The 10,497-nt window shown below is 39.6% G+C and overlaps 1 protein-coding gene across 1 annotated transcript; it reads right to left on the minus strand.

Moving 5' to 3' along the window:
• Positions 1-1,476: 1,476 nt before the first annotated feature.
• ATP5F1A (ATP synthase F1 subunit alpha) lies at positions 1,477-10,308 on the minus strand. The gene is made up of 12 exons (XM_004422491.3): positions 10,151-10,308; positions 8,500-8,578; positions 7,112-7,281; positions 5,142-5,315; positions 4,886-5,052; positions 4,536-4,684; positions 4,027-4,178; positions 3,688-3,912; positions 2,882-2,989; positions 2,592-2,736; positions 1,840-1,990; positions 1,477-1,698 (listed from the first exon to the last, which is right to left on the minus strand). Exons 1-12 carry the CDS (start codon positions 10,208-10,210, stop codon positions 1,617-1,619), a joined length of 1,662 nt encoding a protein of 553 aa, XP_004422548.1. The 5' UTR covers positions 10,211-10,308; the 3' UTR covers positions 1,477-1,616.
• Between the last annotated feature and the right edge of the window lie 189 nt (positions 10,309-10,497).

Genomic DNA, 10,497 nt, shown 5'->3' on the forward strand with positions numbered 1-10,497 from the left:
ACAGAAGAAATAAATGCATAGAAATTAGTCGTTTTCAGGGCCCCATGGCGTAGCGGTTAAGTGTGCATGCTCTGCTGCTGGCAGCCCAGGTTCGGATCCCGGCACACACTGACGCACTGCTTGTCAAGCCATGCTGTGGCAGGCATCCCACATAAAGTAGAGGAAGATGGGCATGGGTTAGCCCAGGGCGAGTCTTCCTCAGCAAAAACAGGAGGATTGGCATGGATGTTAGCTCAGGGCTGATGTTCCTCCCACACACACACACACACAAAAAATGAGTCGCTTTTGGACAATAGGAGCAAGTTGGGGGTAGGCAAGCAAGGTATTGCCATTTTTCATAAATAGCCTTGTCTTTTCAATTCTTTAATATGCCTGTAACAATTTAAAAATGAATAGAGCCCAGAAAGATTCAGGCATGGGTGAAACTTAAATATGACACAGGTGTCATAGGAGGTTAAGTGAGGAGGTGCCATTTAATAAATGGAGCTGAAAAAACTGGATATGCATATGGAAAAGGAAAAAAATAGATTTCTGACCTTTACACAAAAATATAACTCCAGATGGATTATGATGGTCTATCTTATATGTACTTGGCTAGCCAATGATATCCAGTTTTTGGCCAAACACCAGTCTAGATACTGCTGTGAAGGTATTTTTTAGATGTGATTAACACTTAAAAAATCAGTAGACTTTGAGTAAATCAGGTTACTCTTCATTACGTGGGTGGGTCTCATCCAGCTGAAGGCCTTAAGAGACAAACCTGAGGTCCACTAAGGAATTCCGCCTCCAGATGCAACTCTTCCCTGGAACACCAACCTGCCCATCTACTCTTTCGAACTTGCCAGCCCCTACAATCTCTCTGTACACATCCTATTTGTTTCTATTTCTTGAGAACTGTGATATGTGGATAAAGCTCTTATATGACAAAAACAAATCTTCAAAACTGTTAGTAGAAAATATAGTTATCTTCGTGATTGTAAAGATTTCCTAAATAAGACCAAAATACTAACCATAAAAACTAACTCAATTACACTATAATTAAGAACTGTTGCTTATAAAAGGTAAAACCAACAAACTACACAATGAGAAGATGTTGACAGGTGTTCATAATTCTATTCTTTCTGATATCTTTCTCAATTTTTGTCCTAATCTTTCGTACTTCACTTAGCATTTTTTTCATTTCCTTGAGAATTTTAGTTGTCTTATTCTTTTTTTACTATAGTACCGCTTCATGCAGATTAAACTTCTGGGCAGACAAGGCAGTCAGGCTCTTCAACATTATCAAATGTGAACTTTGCCACATATATCCAGTCGATGAATTTAATCCATCACAAAGCACTCTAAATCTTGCAAAGAGCTCAGCCTTGAATTATCTAGGCCTGCTGACTGTAATATTCAAGTAAAATAAGCTAAGTATGTTTACCAATTCCTCAAAGTAATCTCAGTTCTTTTAGAGAATCATTCAAACTACAGAAATCCACCAAGCAAAATGGAACTTTATTTTTAACGTGATTTCTGTACATCTGGAGTATGAGTAATCCTTTCACAAATGGAACTGATTACTAGAAGAAACAACGACAAAACCAAACTGGTATTTGATGTGAATCCATAGGAGTTTAAGCTTCAAATCCAGCCAAGAAGTTTGTTACAACCTCTTTCAGCTTTGCATCTGTCTGTTCTGAGATCTTTCCATCAGTCCTATTTTGAAATAAAAGTAGATCATCAGTTCTGACCTGGACAAAAAGTCAATGACTAGCCTAATTACACAATTCAAAAGAATTTTAACAAGACTTTACATCTTAAAACTTACAAAAAAGAGGCTATCAATTGTGTTCATACCTGATAGTACCCAACAGGGCTTGGTGTTGGCTGATAACATGTGCCAAGAAGGCATTCTCAAACTTAGTGATCTTGCTGGGCTCCAGTTTATCAAGATACCCCCTTACACCAGCATAGATAACAGCCACTTGTTCTTCAATAGCCATGGGAGCTGGAAAGAAACAAAAGAATGCCAACTGAATGCCATGTGTCAGAGAAACTTACTTTTTCCTCCAGTTATCAACATGTCTCTACATATCACCTACTCTCACTTAGTGAGAAACTCCACATTAATACTCCTTTCCACCTCCCTCTCCAGGACACAGTTTTATTCCCTTATATTTGCAAGCCTTGAAGTTTAACCTTTGGAGATAGTCTATAAGCAGTTTATCATCTGGCAGTGTTTATATTGTTTTGGGTATAAATAATCTGCTGAAATTTTATAGCAAGATAAATACATACTAACATTCCTTTAAATCTGCTGAATTCCACTCATACAGCCAAGAAGGCGGGATATCTACTAGGTCTTAATTACCAAAAGAAAGGTATTAAGTACACTTAATAAGTAAGTTTTCCTGGTTATTAAATTTATAGGATTTACACGCAAATGATGATAAGGACTATACTTTAAGTAAAATACACACTACTCGCATTCAAAAGGCAGTACTTTTAAAGAAAGACAACAGCATGTATTTTGGCTTGTAGGGAGCTATGTGACATTCCCAGGCCCTAACACACAGTAGGAACATGACCAAATGAAGAGAGCAACTCACCATACTGTCCTTGCTTCAGCAACTCAGTCAGACGCACCCCGCGGCTCAAGAGTTGTTGAGTGGCAGCATCGAGGTCAGAACCGAACTGAGCAAAAGCAGCAACCTCACGATACTGAGCCAATTCCAGCTTCATGGTACCTGCCACCTGCAATACAGAAATGGTTAACTCACACAATACAAAAATACTTAACTCAATGACACAGAGCACTAAACAAATACACTTTGATTTTAACCTAATGATACCCCTTCTCCCTGACCCCTTCTCCCTGACAAAGTGATGCAAAAATTACCTGCTTCATGGCCCTGGTTTGGGCAGCAGATCCGACACGAGACACAGACAAACCAACATTAATGGCAGGGCGGATACCTTTGTAAAACAATTCTGTTTCCAAGAAGATCTACAACGTAAGGAGAAGACACATGCTAGCAATCAACTATTTTCAAGATTAAGTCACTGTGCCAAAAAACTGAAGCCCAAAATCTCTGAGAAAGAATGCTAAGTTTCTTTCTTATGGTAAAGAGCCCCTAAATCTTTCACAACCCAAATAAACCTACATCTTCTATTGCTGAGATTAGGAGATGTGCATGAGACAAGAAAAACAAGTAACATATTTGTATCAAAATATATACAGGTGAAGTGATATGATTGCTGGGATTTACTTCAAAATGATCTAGGGGAGAAAACAGTAGTGGGTACAAACGAAGAATGAAGTACAGTCACGAGTTGCTTATGAAGGGAATACATTCCGAGAAATGCGTCGTTAGGCAATCTCGTCACTGTGCCAACATCCTAGAGTGTATACAAACCTAGACAGTATAGCCTACTAGGCTCTACGGTACTGATCTTATGGGACCACACTCGTGGTCCGTTGCTGACCAAAACATTGTTAAACAGTGCGTGACTGTACACCATACCATGAACTGATAAGCAGGTGAGATATGTGGGGTTTCATTATACTATTTTTCTTACATTTGAAATTTTCCATAATAAAAAGTAGAAGGCATTTAACAAATCAGTTCATAACCACTAGTCTCAATCAATGCCTTGGAATCACCCAAAGCTTTTACACTTACTTTATAATCATAAAAATAATACCTGTCCATCAGTGATAGAAATGACATTCGTTGGAATGTAAGCAGATACATCACCAGCCTGTGTTTCTATGACTGGTAAAGCAGTCAAGGAGCCACCACCAAAAGCATCATTCATTTTGGCTGCTCTCTCTAGCAGACGGGAGTGCAGGTAGAACACATCACCAGGATAGGCCTCACGACCAGGGGGTCGGCGGAGCAGCAGGGACATCTGACGATAAGCAACAGCCTACAGTACAGAAAAAGGTTGTGTGAAGTTCACCTATTAGGCAGTAGCTACATTTGTCAACTTTCATTGTGGTGCAAACACACAAACAGATTCTAAAGATACATTTCCTTTGACCTGTTTGGATAAGTCGTCGTAGATGATCAAAGCATGTTTGCCATTATCCCTAAAATATTCTCCCATAGAACAGCCAGAATAAGGAGCCAGGTACTGAAGTGGGGCAGCATCAGAAGCAGTGGCTGAAACCACAATGGTGTACTTCATGGCATCTGAGAAGAAAATAAATTTTAAGTTTTACAAGGTTATCAATATTGTGATTTTAAATTAGGAGCTACTATAACAAAAATTATCTAAGTCCTTTATTACTAAGTGATTTACTATTAACATTAACCAGAGTCAAACAGTTTCTACTCTAAAAACTGACAAAACTCTAAAAATTACTATTGTTTTACTCTAGTTTTTTACTTATTACTTTTCTTTTGTTTTACTTATTGATTTTTATATTAGTAGCAAGTTCAGTTCATTAGGGAGTAATTAAAATCAGCCTTCATTAAGTAGAAGTTATCCTAAGATTAGCAGCAATAGGACTCCCAGTTAACAGCAATGGGACTAAAGTTTGTTAATACCTGCATCTGTCAGTCTCTTCACCAACTGGGCAACAGTGGATCTCTTCTGACCAATAGCAACGTAGATACAGTATAGCTTCTTCTTTTCATCAGTTCCATCATTGAAACGTTTCTGGTTGATGATTGTGTCAATAGCAATTGATGTTTTGCTTTAAAAAGAGAAAGTAAACATAAATCTTACTTAACACTTCAAAGCATTTCCCAACTTAAATTTCACTAGTACTAATCCTCACATCACATTCTATTCTCTTCCCATTATTTCCAAAGCATTTACCATTCCATACCTAAGAAATAATCTTTCCATAGAATAAATTTTAGTTAGAACTTTTAACAAGCTATTGAGTCTTTACCCAGTCTGTCGGTCACCAATAATCAGCTCACGCTGACCACGACCAATCGGCACCAAGCTATCCACAGCCTTAATGCCAGTCTGCATTGGTTCACGCACAGAGATTCGAGGAATGATCCCAGGGGCTTTCAGGCCAACTCGCCTTCGGGTCTTGGAACCAATTGGACCCTGTTGGACAATAAAAAAAGAACCCCCAGAACAATCAGTTTTGATGTCCGTTAGAAGCTACAACCACATCTAATAAATGTTAAACCTACCTTTCCATCAATGGCATTACCAAGGGCATCTACTACACGACCCAACAGCTCCTCGCCAACTGGAACATCCACAATGGCTCCTGTTCTCTTGACAATATCTCCTTCTTTAATTAGTTTATCATTTCCAAACACGACAACACCAACATTGTCAGGTTCCAAGTTCAGAGACATACCCTATACAAAAGACACAAGTGAACACCCACGAAACTTGAGTGGCACTTCGTCCCGTGTACCAACACCACATGATACGAAAATAGCTAGGGAAAAAAATTCTATTGATCTTTAGATCTGGTTTACTCGAGTACTTTTCCAACACCAACTAACCTTCTTTGGTTAAGACTTTTAAAATAGCAACACATTCCCTTGAATAACCTTAGGATAGCATTATGATAAGCGTAACATGCTCCTTATCACATCCTCAAAGAAGTAAAAGAAGCAAACAAATTGAAAAGATTAAGCTTTTTCCACTGCATTTTCTTTGACTCTGGCTTTTGAACTGGGTGATCAGTATAAAATAAAGTGATCAAGGTCAACAGGAAATTTTAAAACACACTTGATTCATGTCTTTTTATCTGTGAGCAACTCTATTATCAACAGTTTCAAAAATTAACTAATCTGAACCTGTACTCATCAGGTTAACAGAAAGTGAAATTAAAAGCTATTCAATCAAGAACAAATTTTCATAATATAACAGCACTGGGTCATCGCTCATCATTACAATCTTGTTTCAAAATGGTAAGATTTTAGGTCCCTAAATCATGACTAAAGCAAAAAGCCTATTCCAGGAACCAAGTCTGGTCAGTAACGAAAGCTCTAGAGAAGTACTTAGAATAAACACAGAGGAATATCATGGAGTTATCACTGCAGGTACAAAATCTTTAGTCTAAATCTCTCATGTTTAATAGTCACTAACCACACACGGCTATTTAAAATTTAAATTAATAAATGCCATGTTACCAAAGTCAGAGAAACTTACTTTTGCCTCCAATTATTAACGTCTCTACTTATCACCTACTCTCACTTTCTCAGTGAGAAAAACTCCACAGTTTACACACTCAATAGCCCATATGTATAGTAGCTACTGTATTTAACCAGCACATAGAACATTTCCATCACTGCAGCAAGTTCTATTGAGCGATACTAGTCCAGACTACTGGATCTTAAAAGCTAAAAGGAAACTGAGTTCATCTATTTCAGCCTCATCTTTCAAAGATACTTAAGGTATATACACTGAAGATAAGACAGGTTAAATTCTCAGCCAAGGTCTTATAGCACTAACAAAACTTTTGGCTCTATAATTAGTCTTCCACATCAAAAGGCTCTTTTTCCATACTGGACACTAAGACTATCTTTTCTCCTATCTGTGTGCTTACTAGATAATCCTACTGCCCTTGGTCCACTTGGATACCATTCTCTGCTTTCCTTAGAGAACCCATGACCCCTATAACTTTTACTTCTCATCCCACTGGCCAACTAGGCTAAACCTAATAGCAAGAAGTAAAGTTGTATCATCAGAGAGCTTCTGACAGCTACACCACTAACTCACCTCTAAATGATAATAGGTCTACTCTTACAAATACGTAGTCAATGAGCTTCAACTTTCCAACAAAAATAAATTTAATTGAAGTTATCACATGCTTTTGTATGAGAGGATCTTAACAGCTACAAAGAACAGACAACTTCTTAGAATTTGGGTGAAGTTTATTCAATTTGGTAATTCGGTGCTAGTGGCTACAACTTAGTATAAATCAGTCCCCAGGGTAAAAAACTTGGTTAACCAAAACCCTTCTGTTTATTCTTTTCACACCCCATAATAATGACAAAAACGAAGTCAAAAAACACTAAAGCAGATTGAGATTTAAACTTAAAAAAAAAAAAAAAAAAAAAAACTGACACAATCTCTGAATTATCAAATGAATAACCAAAAAGACACTAATGCTAAAACATCAAAATCTCACTGTATAATTTACCTTTAAACCTGAAGAAAACTCTACCATTTCTTCTGCTTGAACATTTCTCAGTCCATGTACACGGGCAATACCGTCACCAATACTTAAGACGCGCCCAGTCTCTTCAAGGTCAACAGAGGTATCAGCTCCAAGAATACGCTCTTCAAGAATAGAGGACATCTCAGCAGCGCCTATTGAGAGAGGACAATTCCATTAACAAAGTAACCTGGTCCCAAGATCTTTTCAAAATCCATTTCCCCGACAACAGAAAACCTATAGTTCTGTGATCACAATAATCAAATTACACTCTAAACTGTAACATACATGATTCTATTCAAAAAGGCTTGATACTTATCAATATGATAATGAATCCAAGTGACTGAGAGAAAAACTTCACAAAACAAATGAAAACCAGATAAGAAGCTAATAAAACTAAACAATACCCTTAAAATAAATGTTTTCTATCTTTGAATTCTTTTTTAATAATTTATTTATTTATTTATTTTTCCCCCAAAGCCCCAGTAGATAGTTGTATGTCATAGTTGCACATCCTTCTAGTTGCTGTATGTGGGACGCGGCCTCAGCATGGCCGGAGAAGCGGTGTGTCGGTGCGCACCCGGGATCCCAACCCGGGCAGCCAGCATCGGAGCGCGAGCACTTAACCGCTAAGCCACGGGGCCGGCCCTATCTTTGAATTCTTTGGTTTAATTCCTAAGGAATCTGTATCTACGTTGAAACCCGAATTTTTAGCTCAATTCTATAAAGAGCATATTTTTAAAGTGAAGTCTATTTTAAAAAGCAACTGTTAACAGTGTTAACTATCTTTCCCTCTAAAGGTCTGCAGGTACAATTCCTGATTTTAGCACAGGGGAGATACATATTTTTATTCCAAAATACCTAATACACATCTCAAAAGAAATTCCCAACCTACACTATCTTCCTATGCTCACCTCCCTATTTGTCTATCGCATTTGCCATTTGCAAATTCAGACTGCAAGGTGTAGGTTAGCAGCTATTGCCTTTGAAAAACACAGAGGTAAAAATTACTTTTTTTTAATGTGTTTTAGGAGGGGGAAAAAAAGAAATCTTTCATAGATCAGAAATGATGCCCACCATCTGACATGTGTACTTTGTTTCCACCCCAGGGACATTATCAGAAAAAAAAGCTGTACTAACATTGAAGGAGAAATATATAACTATGGTTCATTTCACTAGAACAAAAACACCTACCAAGACAGGGCTAAAGGGCACCTTACGGGTTAAGAATCTGAGATTCCGTAGTAACTAAAATTGAGAGAAAAAATTAAATGAAAAAAAACAAAACCCATAACAATTATGGAACCTATGTAACTTATTTTTCCATTTAAATACAAGGTAGTAAGTGTGATGCAGACACAGAAATGACTTACCAGTCTTCTGAAGACGAGTGTTAGAAGCGTGGAGGTTCCTTGCAGCAATGAAGGATGATCCCAAAGCATTTTTGGAGACCTAGTGCAAGAATATTTTTAAAAATCTGATTTTTCAAAAAGCCTTTATAAAACTGGCAAGCTTAAATACAGCTTTAGTTTGATCACATTATCAGCAAAAATGTCAATTATTCAAAATATTCTGCTTAAAAGTGGAAGACTTAATCACATGAGAAAGCATCAATATATGTGAAAATCTATTACACAGTTCCTGGGACACTGTAAGTACCCTATAAAAACTACATTTTAAAAAGCGACCATTAAAGAGTATCTTTCCCTTCAAGGGCATCAGGTACTATAATTTTAACTTCAGATATTTTTAAATTGAGTTGTGGAAATTCTCAGTAAGATAAACTGCTTCCTAAAAGAAACATATCTCAATAGATTTCCTATTTTATTTAAAAAATACAAAACAAAACAAGCAAACAAAAATTGTAAATGTTAAGAGTTTGATTAGAACCTAAGAAGTATGGCATATGCACTTTTTTTTTTTGTACTTTCTTCAACAAAACTGGCAGCAATCTGAACCCTTCCTTCTCCTTCAAGTTGTAATGCTGTGACTGGTCACTGCTAATTCTGAAGCTACAACCTTCTATAGGACTTGGATGAAAGTCATTAAAAATGCTTTTTACTAACAGAAATCCAAGATGCTACCAGCGGCTGTAAGCTCAGTATAATGGCCGGTACGTTTATTTCACCTTTCAAATTGATGTTGCTTTTAAGATGAAAACCTAAGTAAATGTAAAAGCGTTTACACAGGACTTAAGGGTTATGCTCTCAACTTCAAGGAAGATAAATAATGAAGGGCATTGCCCTTTACAAGTATTTTCTGACCTATGTTCTATATTCTACTTGAGTTCTCAATCACTGTCTTGAACGATTCCTCGAGAACGAAATCATGAAAAATGTCCAAGTACCACAAAGCAAAGTCTTCTTTCTGTCAGACTGAGAACAATTTAGAAGCCAGCTTCACTGCTGTCACGGTCTCGGCCACGTGAAATGCGTTATTTCCACAACCGTTTGCACAACCGTTTCAGCATTCAGCATTGAAAGATCGCCTACTGCCGTAGTCAGAAAACCACCTTCATTCATCGCTTGCCTCCGAACCGACCTCCGGGCAGAGGCGAACTCCCGGGGCCGCTGACCTTCACACAATGTCAGCCTTCCCTAGCTCGCTTCAACAACCGCTGACGACAGGGCTTTGACCTTCAGCGAGATTGTCCCGGAGAACCAGCGGGGCCGAGCCTCGCCGTTTCGGAGCAGGCCTCGGAGAGCTGGCGCCTAAGCGCTGACCTTCACCCGAGGCCCCTCTCAGGCCGCCCCGAGGGAGACGGGAATCCTCCTGAGGCCCCATCTCTAGACAGCATCGCGGTCACTGTCTCCCCTGCACCACTCTGCAGCAGCCCGTTCGGGGGACGAGCAAAACGGCCCTTCCACCGCCCGCCCTGCCCTGCCGAACAGCCAGGGGTGCAAGATGGCGGCGCCCGCCACAGCCCCTCACCCTCCCTGCAGAAAGAGCTCCGATCCAGCGCACCACCCACCCTCCCGCCGCCGCAGCCCGCCCACCTCCCGCCCGCCGCTCCCCCGCGCTCACCAGCCCGGCCCGCCGAGGGAGGGCACGGGCCACGGCCGCGGCGACGCGCACGGACAGCATCTTTGCAGCTTCTTCCCCAGTGGCTCCTCCTCAGCCGCAGCCTCCGGACTGACTGGGACAAAATGGCCGAGCGGCAAGGAAGGTCAAGGCGGCCGGCCCATGTGACCCGGAAGTACCGCCCCTCGCTTTCACCTCCGGACGCGAATCGGCCTTTTGCAGGGGGGAGTGGGTAGCTTTTTTTATGTATTATTTTTAGATTAAACCTCAAAATGAGTGATTAGAGCTTTCCCAGCTTTGGGGCAGGCATTCGTTACACATTTATTTTGGTCTTTCGAGTCGACCTTGTG

The sequence above is a fragment of the Ceratotherium simum genome, chromosome 14 (assembly GCF_057802395.1).
Source record: "Ceratotherium simum simum isolate JZ-2026a chromosome 14, ASM5780239v1, whole genome shotgun sequence".
Taxonomy (NCBI): domain Eukaryota; kingdom Metazoa; phylum Chordata; class Mammalia; order Perissodactyla; family Rhinocerotidae; genus Ceratotherium; species Ceratotherium simum.

Bases quoted from the DNA above. Each gene is read 5' to 3' on its own strand.
- ATP5F1A (XM_004422491.3), bottom strand. From the start codon at position 10,210: ATGCTGTCCGTGCGCGTCGCCGCGGCCGTGGCCCGTGCCCTCCCTCGG. The intron at 7,282-8,499 runs GTAAGTCATTTC...CTCTCTCAATAG, and splicing joins CACTCGTCTTCAGAAGACTG to GCGCTGCTGAGATGTCCTCT. The intron at 4,685-4,885 runs GTAAAGACTCAA...CTCTTTTTAAAG, and splicing joins ATTGGTGACCGACAGACTGG to CAAAACATCAATTGCTATTG.